The sequence below is a fragment of the Hordeum vulgare genome, chromosome 1H (assembly GCF_904849725.1).
Source record: "Hordeum vulgare subsp. vulgare chromosome 1H, MorexV3_pseudomolecules_assembly, whole genome shotgun sequence".
Classification (NCBI taxonomy): domain Eukaryota; kingdom Viridiplantae; phylum Streptophyta; class Magnoliopsida; order Poales; family Poaceae; genus Hordeum; species Hordeum vulgare.
The window spans coordinates 460,230,257-460,247,812 of record NC_058518.1 but is presented as its reverse complement, the minus strand read 5'-3'; the positions used below and the strand labels follow the sequence as shown (position 1 = coordinate 460,247,812).

At 48.1% G+C, this 17,556-nt stretch overlaps 2 protein-coding genes across 4 annotated transcripts; one reads left to right on the top strand and one right to left on the bottom strand.

Moving 5' to 3' along the window:
- Nucleotides 1–6,499: 6,499 nt before the first annotated feature.
- Nucleotides 6,500–11,299, top strand: LOC123445247. 2 transcript variants are annotated; one of them, XM_045122219.1, is made up of 5 exons: nt 6,500–6,669; nt 6,801–7,303; nt 7,397–9,337; nt 9,430–10,145; nt 10,266–11,299. In XM_045122219.1, exons 2-5 carry the CDS (start codon nt 6,853–6,855, stop codon nt 10,743–10,745), a joined length of 3,588 nt encoding a protein of 1,195 aa, XP_044978154.1. In that variant the 5' UTR covers nt 6,500–6,669; nt 6,801–6,852; the 3' UTR covers nt 10,746–11,299. The 2 variants fall into 2 exon arrangements, with proteins under 2 accessions (XP_044978154.1, XP_044978148.1); XM_045122213.1 differs by having other exon boundaries at nt 9,430–11,299.
- A 2,019-nt stretch (nt 11,300–13,318) lies between these two features.
- Nucleotides 13,319–17,236, bottom strand: LOC123445230 (nuclear transcription factor Y subunit B-3-like). Of its 2 annotated transcripts, XM_045122195.1 has the most exons (8): nt 17,085–17,235; nt 16,719–16,972; nt 16,488–16,617; nt 15,743–15,748; nt 14,767–14,853; nt 14,646–14,696; nt 13,742–13,807; nt 13,319–13,648 (listed from the first exon to the last, which is right to left on the bottom strand). In XM_045122195.1, exons 2-7 carry the CDS (start codon nt 16,958–16,960, stop codon nt 13,781–13,783), a joined length of 543 nt encoding a protein of 180 aa, XP_044978130.1. In that variant the 5' UTR covers nt 16,961–16,972; nt 17,085–17,235; the 3' UTR covers nt 13,319–13,648; nt 13,742–13,780. The 2 variants fall into 2 exon arrangements, with proteins under 2 accessions (XP_044978130.1, XP_044978137.1); XM_045122202.1 differs by lacking the exon at nt 14,646–14,696 and having other exon boundaries at nt 17,085–17,236.
- Nucleotides 17,237–17,556: the final 320 nt, after the last annotated feature.

The window sequence follows — 17,556 nt, the reverse complement described above, 5'->3', positions numbered from 1 at the left end:
GGGGGCCGGTCTCCCTGCCCGGTCCCTCCTGGACCGAGCGGGAGGAAGGGGGGGCGCGACGGGGGGGAGGCCCATGGCCTGGGTCGGCCGGCCAGGAGGAACCCGGGAGGGCCTCGGTCGCCGGAGGTCGCTGGAGGTCCGGCCAATGGGGAGGGGGGGTGGTGCCGGCGGTTGGAGGAGCAGGGAAGGGGCTCGCCGGCCGGGGGTGAGGGGTGGAGAGGAGGGCCGGTGGGGGAGCTCGCCGGCCAGGGAGGAGGAGGCCGTGGGGGGCTGGGGAGAGGAGGTTCGTGGGGGTCTGTCGTGGGGTGGGAGAGGATCACGAGAGAGAGAGAGAGAGCCCCTCGTGGGGAGCTATCGGTGGGAGGGGTGGGACCGAGAGGGGGAGCGTGGGGGGGGGGGTGGCGGCGCTAAGGGGAGGGAGGAAGCGAGGCAGAGGGAGCTCCCTCGCCAGGGGGGGCGCTAGGTTTCGGGTGGGCTGGCCAGTTGGGCCTCTTCTATTATTTCTTTCTTTCTTTTTTCCATTATTATTTTTAATACTTTCCTTTTTATATATATTCTTTTAATATTTGTAATGAACTTATAAAGTACTTTTCTTTTGTTTTCAAATTTTGAATCCGGATAGACTTGAATCAACGCGGGTGTGAGATGGGAATTCGATGACGTGGCACCATTAGCGGGTGATCACTGTAGCTTAATTACAATAATTACTGTTGCAAAAGTCGAGGATGTCACAACTATGTCAAATAAATATGCAAGTTGTGAAATCGTGTTCTACTCGCGAAGCTACCCCAAAACCATATAAAATACGCCTCGTTCCAACTTACGGATAAAAAGTTACGGGTGTTACAATATTTATCTATTTCCTGAAATCAACTAATCCGAAAATAACCTAAATATCTAACGGGCCGAGCTGGGGCGCAATATACTATCTAGCGCAGGGGGGCGGGGAATAGTTACCTGATGGGCTCGGCCCAGAACGGAGGTGGGGCGCTGGGCCGGCTGCTGGACAGGAGCTGGGCCGGTGCGGGAGGAGGTCGGCCTGGCTCTGGTGGGCCGACTCGGGGCGCTGGCCCATGCGAGGCTGGCGAGCTGCCTCGCCCGTACCCGTCGTCTCCCTCCTGGAGCTCTGCGGGACGAGCCCCCCAGCGGCGCTGGGCACCCGCAACGGCGGCCGGCGGTTCCGTCGGGCCCCGGTGGCTGCCGACGCGAGGGATGGCCGGATCCAGTCCTCGGCCACCGGATCTGGGCAAGGGCGGCGGCCGACGGTGGGGTATGGCGCATGCGGCGGCGAGGCATCGGCGGGGAGGCTGGGGCTGTAGGTTCGGGCGCGGCGACGCTTGTGGCAACTCGGGCCGACGGCTGGCGGCTCCGGCCGGTGAAGTTGCTCCGGCGAGCCATAGCGGGGGCCGGCACGGCAAGGGCCGGCGCGGGAGCTGCGCGGCTCGGGCAGGGGCGAGCAGACGGCGGCGCAAGGGGCTCGGGCTGCTGCTGCTCGGCGGCGGCCGGCCAGATGGGCTTGGCGGGCCTGCCTCGGGCCCGAGCGGGCCTCGGTGGCGGCTGAGGGAGAGAGGGGGGCTGGAGAGGAGAGAGAGCGAGTGGGGCTAGGGTTTGCATGCTTATCGAGGCAAAGGAGGGGCTGTCTAAATAATGGCATGGGGGTCTATATATAGACAAACACGGGCTAGGTTAGCCGGAATTTCGTTCCGGATCCAACCGCGGGGTCGGATTCGAACGATTCCGCATGCAGGAACGGGTATGTGGCTGTGTAGGGTGGTTTACCGGAGACGAGAGGGAGAATGAGCGGCGCGGCAACGAATTTTAAAACACCGACACACGTCCGACGGTAGACCGAAGACGGTGCCGCTATGGACGACTGTTCGGGTACCAGACGAACTCCGATCGCGACGAAATTCGACAGGCGGCCTGGCTATATTAAAATAAGACCGCACGTCAAATCTCAACCCGATCAGAGAAAGTTTTACGCACGCTTTAAAAACAGGGTTTTGACGGTGTCGCGGGCGCGTGCGTGTGCGGTCGGACTCAGAACAAACAACGACGAGAACCGGCAACTAACAACGGATGCAAGTTTTGAAAACAGGCAGCAACGGAGATGCCGATGCAATGCTGATGATGCGACAAAAGAAAATAGACACACGATGAAAACGGAAAGAAAAGGGGAATCTTCTGGAACGTCGGCATCGTGCTGTCACACATTAAGATCTATAGGGATAGATCGAGACGCCTGATAGGACTTTCACAAAGCACATACCTTGATAAAGTTTCGAAGAAGTTCAAAATGGATCAGTCCAAGAAAAGGTTCTTGCCAGTATTACAAAGTATAAAATTGAGTAAGACTCAGTGCCCAACAATTCCGGAAGATAGAGAACAAATGAGTTCCGTCCCCTACGCTTCAGCCGTAGGTTCCATCATGTATGCAATGCTGTGCACTCGACCAGACGTCAGCTTGGCCATAAGTATCGCAGGTAGGTTTCAGAGTAATCCAAGGGTGGATCACTGGACGACGGTCAAGAATATTCTAAAGTACCTGAAAAGGACTAAGGAAATGTTTCTCATTTATGGAGGTGACAAAGAGCTCGTCGTAAAGGGTTACATCGACGCAAGTTTTGACACCGATCTGGATGACTCTAAGTCGCAAACGGGATACATATTTATTCTTAATGGGGGTGCAGTAAGCTGGTTCAGTTCCAAGCAGAGCGTCGTAGCAGATTCTACATGTGAAGCGGAGTACATGGCTGCCTCGGAGGTAGCAAAGGAGGGTGTCTGGATGAAGCAGTTCATGACAGATCTTGGAGTTGTGCCGAGCGCACTAGATCCATTAACTGTGTTATGTGACAACACTGGTGCCATTGCCTTAGCAAAGGAACCAAGGTTTCACAAGAAGACCAGACACATCAAACGACGCTTCAACCTCATCCGCGACTACGTCGAAGGAGAGGACGTGAATATTTGCAAAGTGCACACTGATATGAATGTAGTAGACCCGCTGACTAAACCTCTTCCACGAGCAAAACACAATCAACACCAGAACTGTATGGGTGTTTGATTTATTACAATGTAAATCGCATGGCGATGTGAGGACTAGATTATTGACTCTAGTGCAAGTGGGAGACTGTTGGAAATATGCCCTAGAGGCAATGATAAATAGTTATTATTATATTTCATGTTTAAAGATAATCGTTTATTATCCATGCTATAATTGTATTGAATGAAAACATAGATACATGTGTGGATACATAAACAAAACAATGTCCCTAGCAAGCCTCTAGTTGGTTAGCCAGTTGATCAATGATAGTCAAGGTTTTCTGACTATATGCAAATGTTATCACTTGATAACTGGTTCACATCATTAGGAGAATCATGTGATGGACTAGACCCAAACTATGAGCGTAGCATATTGATCGTGCCATTTTATTGCTATTCTTTTCTGCGTGTCAACTATTTATTCCTATGACCATGAGATCATATAATTCACTGGCACCGGAGGAATACCTTATGTGCATCAAACAGTCACAACATAACTGGGTGACTATAAAGGTGCTCTACAGGTATCTCCGAAGGTGTCCGTTGAGTTAGTATGGATCAAGACTGGGATTTGTCACTTCGTGTGACGGAGAGGTATATCGGGGCCCACTCGGTAATACAACATCTCACACAAGCCTTGCAAGCAATGTGACTAAGTGTAAGTCACGGGATCTTGTATTACGAAATGAGTAAAGAGACTTGCCGATAACGAGATTGAAATAGGTAAGCGGATACCGACGATCAAATCTCGGGCAAGTAACATACCGAAGGACAAAGGGAATGACATACGGGATTATATGAATCCTTGACACTGAGGTTCAACCGATAAGATCTTCGAAGAATATGTGGGATCCAATATGGGCATCTAGGTCCCGCTATTGGATATTGACCGAGGAGTGCCTCAGGGCATGTCTACATAGTTCTCGAACCCGCAGGGTCTGCACACTTAAGGTTCGGCGATGTTTTAGTATAGTTGAGTTATATGTGTGGTTACCGAATGTTGTTCGGAGTCTCGTATGAGATCACGGATGTCACGAGGGTTTCCGGAATGGTCCGGAAACAAAGATTGATATATAGGATGGTTTCATTTGGTTACCGGAAGGTTTTCAGTCATTACAGGCATTGTACCGGGAGTGACGAATGGGTTCTCGAAGTTCACCGGGAGGGGGGCAACCCACCCAAAGGAAGCCCAATGGCCTTAGCATGGTGCACCAGCCCTTAGTGGGCTGGTGGGACAGCCCAAGAGGGCCATGGTGCCAAGAGAAGAAAAACCAAAGAGAAAAAAGGGGAGGTGGGAAGGAAGAGAAGGACTCCACTTTCCAATCCTAATTGGAGTAGGATTCCTCCTCTCCTCCTGGCCGGCGCACCCTTGAGGGCTCGGCCCTCAAGGCAAGCCTCCTCCCCCTCCCTCCTATATATAGTGGTGATTTAGGGCTGATTTGAGACAACTTTTGTCACGTGCAACTCAGATCTAGACACCATAGTTTTACCTCTAGATCGGATTTCCGCGGAGTTCGCGCGGAGCCCTGCAGGAGTAGATCATCACCACCACCGGAGCGCCGTCACGCTGCTGGAGAACTCATCTACTTCTCCGTCTTGCTTGCTGGATCAAGAAGGCCGAGATCATCGTCGAGTTGTACGTGTGCTGAACGCGGAGGTGCCGTCCGTTCGGCACTAGATCGGAACGGATCTTGGGACAGTTTGTGGGACGGTTCGTGGGGCGGATCGAGGGACGTGAAGACGTTCCACTACATCAACCGCGTTTCTTAACGTTTCCTGCTGTGCGATCTACAAGGGTACGTAGATCCAAATCTCCTCTCGTAGATGGACATCGCCATGATAGGTCTTCGCGTGCGTAGAATTTTTTTGTTTTCCATGCAACGTTCCCCAACATATCCAACCTTTTGTATATGTATAGAGCATCTACAACCAGAGCCCAGGCCCCCATATCAGGGCAGTGTGCGTGAAAAGCAAAATGTCGGCCAATCGGACCTGACACACGCAACCTAAAAGTCCGGGCTGATCGGCACCACACATTCCGAGTCCATATCTGAGGCAGACCGGACGCGTCCATCCGCCGCCGCCACGTTTGATCAGTCCACGACATTCCCACCCATGTTTCCACAAATACCCCATCGAGACGACAAACCTTGCTCTCTCGGACTCTCCCTATCTGGTGGCGACCTAGCGCGCACCCCCTCCAACGCTCGATCCAATTTTTGGGAAAGCCCATTTAGGGTTTATTCCCCACCGGTGTTGAGGAACGTTTTCTTTTTCTTTTTTCTTCCTTTTTTTCTTTTGAATTCTTTTTTTATTTGTGTGAACACATTTCAAATTTTTGAACATATTTTGAAATCAGGAACATTTTTTTTGAATTCATGAACATTTTTACAAATCATGATTTTTTTTACAAATTAGCAAACATTTTTTGAACTTTTTTGAATCAACGAACAATTTTTGAATTTCATGAACCTTTTTTTTGGTGAACATCTTTTTGAAATGCACGAACTTTTTTTGAGTTCATGATTTTCTTTAATAAAGCGAACATTTCTTGAACTGAAGAAGTTTTCTGATTTTTAGGGAACTATTTTTCTTGTCTATTTTTTAATCTTTTGTGAACATTTCTAGAAATTTCATGAACATTATTTGAATTCAGGAAATTTTGTTCTAATTTATGGCCCAACAAGAGAGGGGGGGGGGCGTGGGGTGCGCATGTACGCTCCATGGAGCGCACAAGGATGACAACGACCCTATGGTCGATATGGTACATGAGGCAGAAGGCGATCCACGAAGCATTTTTTTCAAAGCCCGTGGCAGACTAACTCATACTTGAACTCTTTCCGTAATGAGCCTAAGCAGCTACCGAAGGCAAAAGACATGTAATACCAACGAACCAGAAATAATGAATAGCGATGGCACCTGCAAATACCGTGAGAAATCAATGCGGATGGGGCGGTGGCTCGTCTCAGATATGCAGGTGCATCTCCGTCTATCTGTCACGATGAGATTGGAGTTTATTTGGGCTTGTCTACGGTGTTTTGCCAAGACACAATTGGTCCCGTATTGCTAGAGACTTGTGCGTGTAGGAAGGCGTTGGCACTAGCTGAGGCCCTCGGTTTATAAAGGGCATTGGTGGCATCCGACTGCAAGACTGTCATCAACGAAGGGACAGGAGGTCCCCATGCCGTAACTATGCATGAAACATTAGAGTGTAAAGCTAGTTTCCGGTTTTGTAGTTCATTCATGAGCGTAAGAACTTCGCCTTCGAGGCGTATCATCTCGCTAAATTTGCTTGTAATTTTGGTATAGATCGCCACATTTTTTAGCTCCACTGCCGACACATAGTTAAAAAATGCAGAAGGCCTTCCAGGCCGAAAGCGAACGCGGGCCGGCCCTTGAAGAAACAACTGTTTTCCATTTAGCTGGTCAGGGAAGGGCGAAAATGAGCGCAGGGACGCACACGCTGCTGCTGGAGCACGCGACGCGACCAGCTCGCTAGGGCGCAGCGCACACTTTCTCCTCCGCCTCCGCCTCCGCCTCCGCCTGCCACCTCCCTCCTCCCTCCCCCGCCCCGCCTCCTCCGCCGGTTGCAACGCTCACCTCCCCCTCCTCTGCTGCGCGCGCCAGGTAAATTCCCGAGCTCCCGTCGCTGATCCGCCAAGAAACTAGGGTTTCCTCCCCCCCGCGGTTTTCCAGATCGAGGTGGGGGAATTTCCGAGCTCCGTCGCTGATCTCTCTCCCCGCTGCAAATCCTCCAGGTTCCCCCGCCCCCGGCGCCTTCAGTCGGCAGGGGGACTTTTTTTTGCTCCGATGGGCTCGAGCCCCGTGGCCGTCGCGTCCCCGGATCCGGGGGGAGACGCCGGCCCCAAGCAGGATTCTGATGCCGCGGGGCCGGCGGGAGATTCTGATGTGGCCATGGCCGAGGCCTCCGAGGAGGTGGCTGCTGTCGCTGAGGTGAAGGAGGAGGGGCCTGCCCTGGCCCGGGGTGGCGAGCTCACCGCGGGTGCTGTTCCAGATGCGCCAGATGCCGGCCGCCAAGAGGCAGATGCGGCTGCCGCGGCGGCGGTTAATCCCTTGTACGCCACTGAGGCAGCTGGCATGGTTGTCGCAGAAGGATGTGGGGATGGTGATCCCATCAACGGTCTTGGAAGCGGCAGCAGCGACATAAAGGCTGGAACTTTGACCGGCGAGCCTGAGTGGAAGCCAGTCACGGCAGGAGATGTTGCTGGCGGTTCTGCTACTTCTGAGCAAGCCGAAGCCGGTAAGGAGGCTCCGGTCACTATCGTGTACTGCTTATCGATGCCCACTATTTCTAGCCTGCAGCGTTGAATAATGTTTTCGCACTTCATTTCAGAATCCAGTGAACTCGGAGAATATCATGTCAATGCAACCCCTGTGGCTGTGGCAGGAAGTGAAGGGCAGGATAATGGTGTAGCACATTTCGAGGAGGAACTACAGAATGGTTCTGCAAAATCTGCTCAGTGCTCCAGATACTCCCTTCCTCCTCTTGAAAAAGAAGGCTTTAGAGTTTCTGATCTTGTCTGGGGTAAAGTAAAAAGCCACCCTTGGTGGCCTGGTGAGATCTTTGATCCTTCAAATGCATCTGAGTTGGCATTGAAGCACCAGAAAAAGGGCGGTCGTTTGGTTGCATATTTTGGTGACAACAGTTTTGCATGGTGCGACGATTCCCAGTTGAAGCCTTTTGTAACAGACTATTCACAGATGGAGAAACAGAGTAGTGCGGATTCCTTTGTCGGTTCTGTCAATTATGCACTTGAAGAACTTTCAAGGCGGATACTGTCGGGGATGAGCTGTTCTTGCCTGCCAGAAGAGCTCTCTGACAATGGAATGTCATATATGGTTGAGAATGCTGGGCTCAAGGATGGAGTTACATGCTCAGCAGTCAACCGGTCTGAGATCCTGGCATCTTTTAGTCCAGAAAGCCTTCTTCAGTATGTTAAGTCGCTAGCTCTATTCCCTGGTCAAGGTGGTGATCTGCTAGAGTTAGTGATAGCTTGTTCTCAGCTTACATCTTTCTATCGATCTAAGGGATGCCCTGAACTAGCATCCTTCCAGACTGGCAGTGCATGGGTTGAGGATGGTACAGATACTTCTCCCATCGAAAATGTAGTGGTTGAGGAAGTTGTCATCAGTGAAGTGCCTCCTCCCGAGGTCAAGCCCAAAAGAGGCAGGGGGAGACCTCGCAAACACAAGCCTGAGGATAAACTGGAGTTGCCAGGGAAGAAGAAGCCTGCAGTTGCAGTGGAAAGACAAATGATCAAGGACTTTGATGATAAGAAAAGAAGTCTTGACTCGTTTGAAGATTTGGGTACAAAGTCACCAACGGGTCGTTCTTTCAAGATTGGGGAGTGCATTCGGCGAGCTGCAAACCAGCTGACCGGGCCTTCGTCCATTGTAAAATCCCAGAATGAAAATACTGCTGAAGCAGAGAATGCAGAATTTGATGTCTCTAGTGATGATGATGCGGCTGCGAATGCACTTACTGTGGAGAAGTGTGCAAAGAGGAGACGCTTGCATAGCCATCACCTTGCGGACCCCAAGGAGTTATTCTCTCAGCTTTGCTCAGTTGCCATAGAGCCAACGGATGGTTACAACTTCCCGGCACTGACAATCAGTTACTTCAGTGATTTCAGGAATTATATTGTCTCTGTTGCTACTGAAGCAAGCATTATCGAAAAAAGTACATCAAAGAGGAGGAGAAAGAAGAGGGTTTTGCCTTCTCCTGAGCTAGAGACTACTGATCATATGCAGGACTCCTACTGGTCTGGTTTGAGTTTGCTTAATCACCCGATTCACAGCCTCAAAAGAGCTTCTACCAACACGAGGCCAAGGCGTAGGCGCAAGTCATCACATGAAACAGATTTGTCCGCTGTACAAGATCAGCAGATGGCTCCTAAGAAACAGATACAAGTGATAGAAAGATCAATTATCCATGTTGACGAAAAGATAGTCGACGAGTGGAAGCCCACCGCACTTGTTTTAAACTTTGGCAGGTCAACTGATCTTCTCTCAGAAACTGATCTGATCAAGAAATTCGGTCGCTATGGCCCACTGAAAGAATCTGAAATTGATGTGCAAAAGAGCACGAATACTGTTAAAATTGTGTTCAAAAAGCGTGCTGATGCTGAAAGGGCTTTCAGCGCTGCTGGGAAGTATGGCACTCTTGGTCCCTCACTTCGTAGCTATCGTCTAGTGAATATGCCATTTTCTCTAGGAGAGTCAGAACCGAATAAATCTGAGGCGTGCCCTGGAGATCATGGCCCAGAGCTTCCTGGTAAGCGCTCGTATTTATATCTTGAGAAAAAGTTAATTCACAACTAAAACAATATTGCATGCTTAAACCATGTGATGATGTCTTCTCTCTAGGTCCAACTGAGCCCAAAGTTTCACTGGATGCTGTGAAAGATAACCAGGTTGACAAAACTGAGAAAGCTGAAGCTGTACAAGCATCATCAGGTGAACAAGTTGAGGCTGTCAAGAAAACATGCCAAGCTGAACCTGGAAAGCAATCATCAGGTGCCCAAGTTGAGACCGTCCAGCAAGCATGCCAACCTGAAGCTGATGCTGTTATGAAAACAGGAAAAAATGCTGCCGACCTAACTGAGCTGTCTGACCAAATTGCAACAACTGATGTAACTGCGCAAACAATGAAAATTCAAGCTCCAAAAGATGCAGTTGAAATTCCTTGCGATGTGAAGCTGGAAGATGAAGCATTGACTGAAGAATCTGTAGATCAAGTTGCAACTGAGCAAGTCAAAGTTCCATCAGATGCTGTACCCGACACTTCAAAAGTTCAACCAGAAACACCAATCGAACAAGAGGGCACAGCAGCAGAAGCAGCTCAAGACCTAACTGAAGTGTCTGTCCAAGAAGCTGATTTGAAAAAGCAAATTGTGGAACCCAGAACTGCTGAAATAGAAGCGGAACAAGTCAGCTGTCCCGAGCAAACTGTTCAAGTGGAAGATGTAATCGACGCATCAGGTGGACACACCAATGTGGGCAGAAAAACTGCAGAAGAGATAACTATGACTGAAGTCATGGTTGGGGGATCTGTGGAGTCAAAAGTCGTAGCACCAGTTGAGGAAACTGTGGAAGACAAAGCTACTGCAGGGACACTTGGGGAGGCTATAGAAGGTAAATCTACAGCTGAAGCACCAGGTGATGAAACGGAAAACACAGATGCAGCTGATTCACTGGGTGAGGAAACTGTGGAAGACAAAGCTACTGCAGGGACACTTGGGGAGGCTATAGAAGGTAAATCTACTGCTGAAGCACCAGGTGATGAAACGGAAAACACAGATGCAGCTGAATCACTGGGTGGGGAGGTTGGTGTAGGTGAAGCCACAGGTGATTCACCAGATGAGAGAGTTGCTGTTGAAGCACTTGCCGGTATGTCCGCCCAAGGTGAAACAGCTGCCGAAGCAGCTGATGCTGAAATTACAACAGCTGGAAAAACTGCAGAGGGTGTCAGTGTCGGTGTTAGAACAGCCAAGAAACCTGTAAAGGGTGCCACGGTTGAAGCACCAGGTAAGAAGGCCACACCAGCAAAGAAACCAGTGGAGGATGCCACGGTTGAAGCGCGAGATGAGAAAGCTGCGACAGCCAAGAAAACCACCGAGGATGCGAAGGTCGAAGCGCCAGATGAGAAAGCTATGACAGCCGAGGATGACGCCATGGCATAGGCGGCTGATGGGCAGGTGGTGCAACTGAATAGAAAGGCTAGCTAGCTCACGTCGAATTCTTGTTTCTGTCGGTATCAGGTAATCCATCTGCTCATCCGGTTCTCCCCATCAGGACGCCATGTTCTTTGTATAGGAAAAGACGGGAGCCTGTCTGACCCTAGCATCGCAGGGCTGTTAGGTTAGCTAAGGCAGTAACATATATTTGGCCCCATTCACGTGAGCTCCATCAATCATCTAGGGGTATTGGCGTAGCCATAAAACGGAGCTGATGCGGAACTTCAGTTGGTGCGGCCTTCCATCGGGTTAATTAGCATCCTGAATCAGGTAGGCAAAGCCATGTTACATTCGTATGCACATTTTAGTGTCGGGTTGTCAGCAGCCCCGTTGTTGAATCTGCTGGGACGTCATATGATTCTTGTATGAATTGTCATTTGTAAACTGGCTGTGTTGTGGAGCTCGTATCTCCTCTTTTTTCCTTGCGTCGCGACTCCTATGTTTTATCTAACAGATTCTGCTTGCGTATTTATTAAGTTGTGATCAACATCCTTTGCTTATTTGACTCTCGCCCTGTTTATTCCTGGTGGTTCGCTGTGCTTTTGTTTGAGCAATGCGCTCACATGCTTTTTAACGGATGTACTCGTATGATAGAATTTTGGATCAGAAAATGAGAGACAAGACGTGAATTTAGATTGTTCTCTGTCCTTTCGGAATCTATGGCTGGACTTCACAATTGTGGCGGATTGGTCAGGTTGTTGATAGTAATGGCTGAGTTTGAAGATAGCAAGGATCTCTTTGATTCGTAGGACTTTCGTAGCAATTTTGAAGGATTGAAAATGAAGTTTTCCGACGCTGATCCCTTTTTCCGACGTAGGATTTTTGTAGCAATTTCTCGCCTGCTTAATAAGTGGAAAACTGGGTGAAACATGTTGCAACACGCCTCACAGCACCAGGCATAATTGGCCGGCCTGTGGAAAAGCGGGTGAAACCTATTACGACACGCCTCGAAACACCAAGACACAATTGGGGAAGGCCACCGTTGAGGTTGTCCAGGAGTTGTATTCATCACTTCTTGACCAAAAACAACTCCGACTTCATTGCATTGAAGTAGCTGCCCGAAGCCCACACCAGCCTAAGTTAAACAACCAGCCACACTCACTAGTGGCAAGCCAGCTTCGATTTTGAATACTAGCAACAGAGAAATATGAAAAGATAGCAGCATCGCAAAGGATTCTGGCAGCCCAGATGCTCATCACACGTTATCGTCGATGCTTGGACCTGCAACAACAGCTCCGACTCCTCAGCAATGGAACAAAGCAACAGCTCCGGCTCCACGGCAATGGAACAAAGACAGGAGGCATGTTAACACGCAGGAAATCCGACTACCAAACCATGCCATGACTCAAACACCGCTCAACATAGTCATCGCTGGTTGCTACACGAGACATCATGCAGACCCATCCTCTCAACGCATCTACCGGTCCCTCTGGCCGGATTAAACTCCAAAATTAATGCCCTCAAGAAGAGAAGACATGAATACGGGGAGTTGTCTCGATCAGAGGAAGAGAGAGCTCCCCGTTGCTTTCAGGAAGGTCGCGACATCCATGGACACCATGTCATCACCCGGCTTTACCCTAACTTGGTCTAACCAACCGTGAATCATGTCCGGTCACCTACCCGTTGCCACACCCCACGTAGCCTCCATCCCGGCGGCCGCCAACCTGATTCGTAAGATTTTTTACCAAGTTTCCTGAAGACTCCAATCCTTCCAAAATCATACGAAATTCCTTTGAATCAAAGGGGACCTAATATTCTATAGGAATTTTTAGCATTCACTCAAATCTCTTGAAAAGAATCCTATGTTTATGCCCATGCGTTTCTGGAATCTAGGCCCAAAAAGTGGTTTGGACCTTTTGCTGGCATGCAAAGCTCTAATGCTATATCAGACTGGATATGAGTAATTGGGCTGAGAGCTTCAACGGTCACTGTGAAATGGTACTCTGCTGTATGAATTATTGAACCCGGCAACAACGGCTCGCTTCTTGCAAGGGCCTCTTTGATTTGCAGAATTCTCGAGACATAGGAATAGAATATCACATTCTCTCCTATCCTACAGGAATTCAATTTTGGATGAAAGAACATTTGATAGCACAAAAAAAACAAAGAAATTATACCAAGAGGTTTGAGTGGATGAAAAATTTCCTCCAAAATGTAGTACTCCCTCCATAAAGAAACATAATCTGTAAAGAAATATAAGAGCATTTAGATCACTGAGGTAGTGATCTAAATGCTCTTATATTTCTTTACAGAGAGAGTACAGATGTATCCAATGAAATAAAGTGAAAGATTCCAATCCTGCTAAGCAAACAGTCACCATAGAAAAAAAATCCTAAGAATCCAAATCCTTAAATAATGCTAGGGAACTCCTTTCAATCAAAGGATCCCTAAAGTTCTCTGCGATGTTGTGTTGAATCAATTTGTATGGGCAAGTAATATGAATCCAGTTGGTTAGTACCACCTGCATGGGTGAACCAGAGGCTTATAAGAAAAGCCTTAGCACATGGGAGTCGGTGACGGACTAAAAGCAACTCTTTGCAAGAGTCTGATACAGCTAGTTCAGGACAAACTACACCTGGAGGAGTTGTGTCTCCCCCAAATACCCAAATTATATGGAACCGAATGACAGCCACGACGAGGCTAAACTGTTAAAACATCATAAATATACAGAGTTACAGACGGCAACAACAACAACAACCATGCTAAACCACAACTGAATCTATTCTCAGGAAAAAGCAATTTACATCTGGGAAAGCAGCCTTGGAGCATCAGTTCTGGCAGACCGAACAACACAGGACTAATGAGGGTACTAAGAGTTTCCTTAACTGCTCCAAATGACGAAAACCCACCTACATTAGAAATGCACAACACATTTCATAATGGGATCAATCGCAATATCTATGATCCAGTGACGCATATGTAGGTTTTCGGGTGATACGTACCTAGGAGAGCAGCAGCAGTCACGGAGATGGTCCATATCTTCAGTTTGAGATGTCCCCATTATGGTACTGCACAAAGGAAGAGAGAAAATTACCAGAAGAACACAACTACATTAAACTATTTCGAGTGTGAGGAACGAATAAGTTCCCCGTACCGAAGAAGAACAAGTGCTCATGGAATGCCGAAAATTATAGTCTGACATTCTCCATTGCATACAAACATGTACTCAAACAGAATAATAAAACATATCCAAAGGTTTGCATTTCTAGTAGCACAAATAAAAATTAGCTGTGTTTCTGTGTTGTCAACACATTTAGGTTTCCCAGCCAAGATATAGTGCCTCTACACTACGACAGGCCCAGATTATATAAACCAACCCAAAAAAGGAACACAGGAACATGGAGCGCGCAAGAACCAATCCTTCTTGCTCATAAGTTCCATCTCGTGCAAGATTTTACAACCCACTAAATTTGATTAACTGAAGAAACAAATAAAGAGTACTGGTTTTGTATGGAAGTGTTCCTCTCTAATAGTGCTGCAGACTGCAGAGAACAGAGTGTCATTACTTAGTTGTATGGGAACATGAACAGCTGTACACATCAGCTAGATGGTACAGTTATCAGTAGATAACTACCAGTGGATCTGACATTTGTACAGTTACTAGAAATACAAATGTAAGGAAAGCACAGCTTTACGCCAAGCAGCTTAACAGAAGTTTCTCAAGCTGCCGAGTCTAGAAAAACTACAAAGTTTCTCAAGCTGCTGAGTCTAATTACAACATAACCACAAGAGGCGACTCACATGCATCAACCATTACTATTTTCTGCTAGACACATGCTAAACATCAAGTCCAGGCCATATTATGCAACCGACTAAAACATTGTCAAGCATATTTAAGATAATCACCTGAGGTTGCATATAAACCATTCCTGGATTGTATGCTACTTGTTGGCCCATCTATAAAGAACGCACATAGCTCAGTTTTTCAGCAATATTATAAAATAAACAAGAAAACAGGCATACTAACCCCTTGCGCACTTGCTCCTCCATGAGGACCAAGTGCATCCTTTTTAACAGAGACGTCGCCAGACTTCCCAGCTAGCTTACTATCACCCTGTTAAGTATTGACAGAAGAGATGACTAGATGAGTCATATTTGTCACCCCTCTCATTTGTATAGGAATTATTGTACAATTAATAAATCATGAATCCTATCAATATCCTACCCCTAGTAAAAAGTACTCCCTCCATTTTTATTTACTTCGCATATTAGCTTTGTCTTGAGTCAAACTTTCTAAACTTTGACCAAGTTTATACAGAAAAATATTAGCATCCACAATACATTAATATTTTTACCGTGAAAGCTTAGATTGTTTTTGATAAACTTGGTCAAATTTTATAAAGTTTGACTTAGGTCAAAACTAATATGCAGAGTAAAGAAAAGCGGAGGGAGTATCTACTAGTTAAAGAAGCACCGTGGGGAACAAAAGAACCAATCAGTAAGAGAAGACAACAGAACAACCATAAAATGGTCAACACAGTGGGGAAGCTTGCGAAATTCTCCTTAATTAGTCTGTGTTACATATGCAGCCTTTTTGTTCTGTTGGTAACCTAGAAACGATGCATACAGATAATGTAATTACAAAACTAATAATTAAATCAGCCTAATTAGGTTATACAAATATCCTAGTACATCTATTATTAACAAGATATCTTCACAGTTCAGAACCAACGCATTATTGGCTTCCATGATGGACTATATGCCTTCAAGTTTTCAACATGGTCAGTTGAAATGTGCACAAATGATATAAGTACGATATAGACAGGATGGGATAGCTCAAAATCTCAAATGATCAATTTCCAGTGATTCCAATTTCCATTAAGAATTAATAGTCAGAAAACTTTGTGGCTAAATGGCAAAGAACACATAAAACTACATAGGAGGAATCCATACAAGGATGGAATACATTTTTAACTTATACAACAAATTTAATATACACATACCTCCGTCTGCAATCAGAAATAGCCATCCACCAAACAGATGAAAAACAAGATAAGTCATGTCAGATGGATAAACTGGAGTAACAAACGGATGATAAAAGTATACAGTGAGCAATGACCATGCATAAGCTCTAAGCTGTGTTAAGAAGTATTAGATGCACATCAGGTCTTTACTCTTTAAGCTAGATTACGCACGGCTTATTTACTTGTAAGTATGATGCATAGCTTTAAGCAAGGAATTTTTTTAACAAATTCTGAACTTCTCTTATAAATTTTATTAATCTACTAAATACAGTAGCTACTAACCCGGATCAAATAGCTGGGGCCTGCACAAGAGAAGGTAGTGTACGCATGCTTGTCTCAGTTGAATAAAAGACTTCATTTTTAATAATGGATTCCGGAGACAATTCTTAGTGCTTCAAATCATTCAGTTATCTGAATTAACAGTACAAAAAAGGATGACAGTAATTGGAAGGATAAAGCAACACTTGTTCTAAGGACAATAAGCTGATTGGTTCCAGGCAGTTGTGGGGTCTCATCAGTCACCAAGCTGAACAAGGGACTTTTTAGTTGGGACTAAAAAAAGTCCTGGGACTTCTGAAACAAACAGGGCCTAAGACTAAACCAAGGTGCCAAACAGAGCTGGCAGCAACATATTAAACCAGCGAGGGGCCTACCGAACTCCCAAAGCACTAATCCATTCCCAATTAGTTGAGAAAAGCTGCCACATGACTAAATAGGCACGCACCTCTCTGTACTTCTGCAGATAAACCTTGAGGGGCTCGATGTACTCCTCAAACCCGAGCGTGGCCATCGCCCAGAGCAGGTCGTCGCCGTTGATGGTCTTGCGCTTCTCCCTCTGGCACTTGTCGCTGGCCCTGCAGTACCAGTACAGGCAGAACAATATACAAGGACAGGTCAGCAGCAGACGACACCTGGTTCATTCGGGCAGGCGGAACAGAGCAGGGGGGGCACTCACTCGCTGGTGATGAAGGAGATGAACTCGGAGACGCACTCCTGCACGGTCTCCTTGGCGTCCTTGGCGATCTTGCCGTTGGCCGGGATGGCCTTCTTCATGATGCGGCTGATGTTGGCGATGGGCAGGAACCTGTCCTGCTCCCTGACGCCGCCATATCCGCCGCCGCCGCCGTCGTCGCTGCCCACCCCTCCCCCTCCTCCCCCGTTCCCGCCGCCCGGGGGGCTCGCCGGCGCGTCCGACATCCGGCCCTCCTCCTGCAGCACAACAGCCCCGCCAGATCCATCAGCGCGCCGGCGCGCCAAACCCTAGCTGGCCCCCGTCTTGCAGAGGAGCGCGCGGGAGGGGAGGAGGGGGAGGGAGGCGTACCTTATATAGACGAGCGCGTGGAGTGAAGGTGGTGGAGGGGGGGAATGGAGGTGCGGTGAGGGCGGCGAGTGGGGGGAGATCCGACGCTGGAGAAGAGAAGGCGGCGCAGGCGGGTGCGATTCGTTTGGGGGCGGGGCGTCCACTATCCGGGCCGTTCGTCGGAGCGCTATAAATAGCCGCCCGCGGGGCCGAGGGTGCGGGATGGCCGGCGCGCCGTGGGCCCGGTGCAGGACGGGATGCACTTGGCACATGGTGTTTTCCACGTGTTGAGAGGTGGTGTGATTCTTTATTCGTCGAGGGTTTATGCGTGATTTGTTGGAGAAGCTTTACACTCAACCGGCTGGAAAACGCGCCGCTTCGAGCGTGCCTCGCGCTCCTTGGGCCCCACCCACCGCTTCATCCGGTCACCTTTTTTTTCTTCGTTAGAAATTTTGCTCCGTATGTAGTCCACTAATATATAGACATATTTTAG

Coding starts and splice junctions, on each gene's coding strand:
- LOC123445247 (XM_045122213.1), top strand. CDS start 6,853: ATGGGCTCGAGCCCCGTGGCCGTCGCGTCCCCGGATCCGGGGGGAGAC. Junction 7,304..7,396: donor TTCTGAGCAAGCCGAAGCCG/GTAAGGAGGCTC, acceptor ACTTCATTTCAG/AATCCAGTGAACTCGGAGAA. Junction 9,338..9,429: donor TCATGGCCCAGAGCTTCCTG/GTAAGCGCTCGT, acceptor TCTTCTCTCTAG/GTCCAACTGAGCCCAAAGTT.
- LOC123445230 (XM_045122195.1), bottom strand. CDS start 16,960: ATGTCGGACGCGCCGGCGAGCCCCCCGGGCGGCGGGAACGGGGGAGGA. Junction 14,697..14,766: donor GAGGAGCAAGTGCGCAAGGG/GTTAGTATGCCT, acceptor CGTTCTTTATAG/ATGGGCCAACAAGTAGCATA. Junction 13,808..14,645: donor TGGTTTATATGCAACCTCAG/GTGATTATCTTA, acceptor TCCTTTGTGCAG/TACCATAATGGGGACATCTC.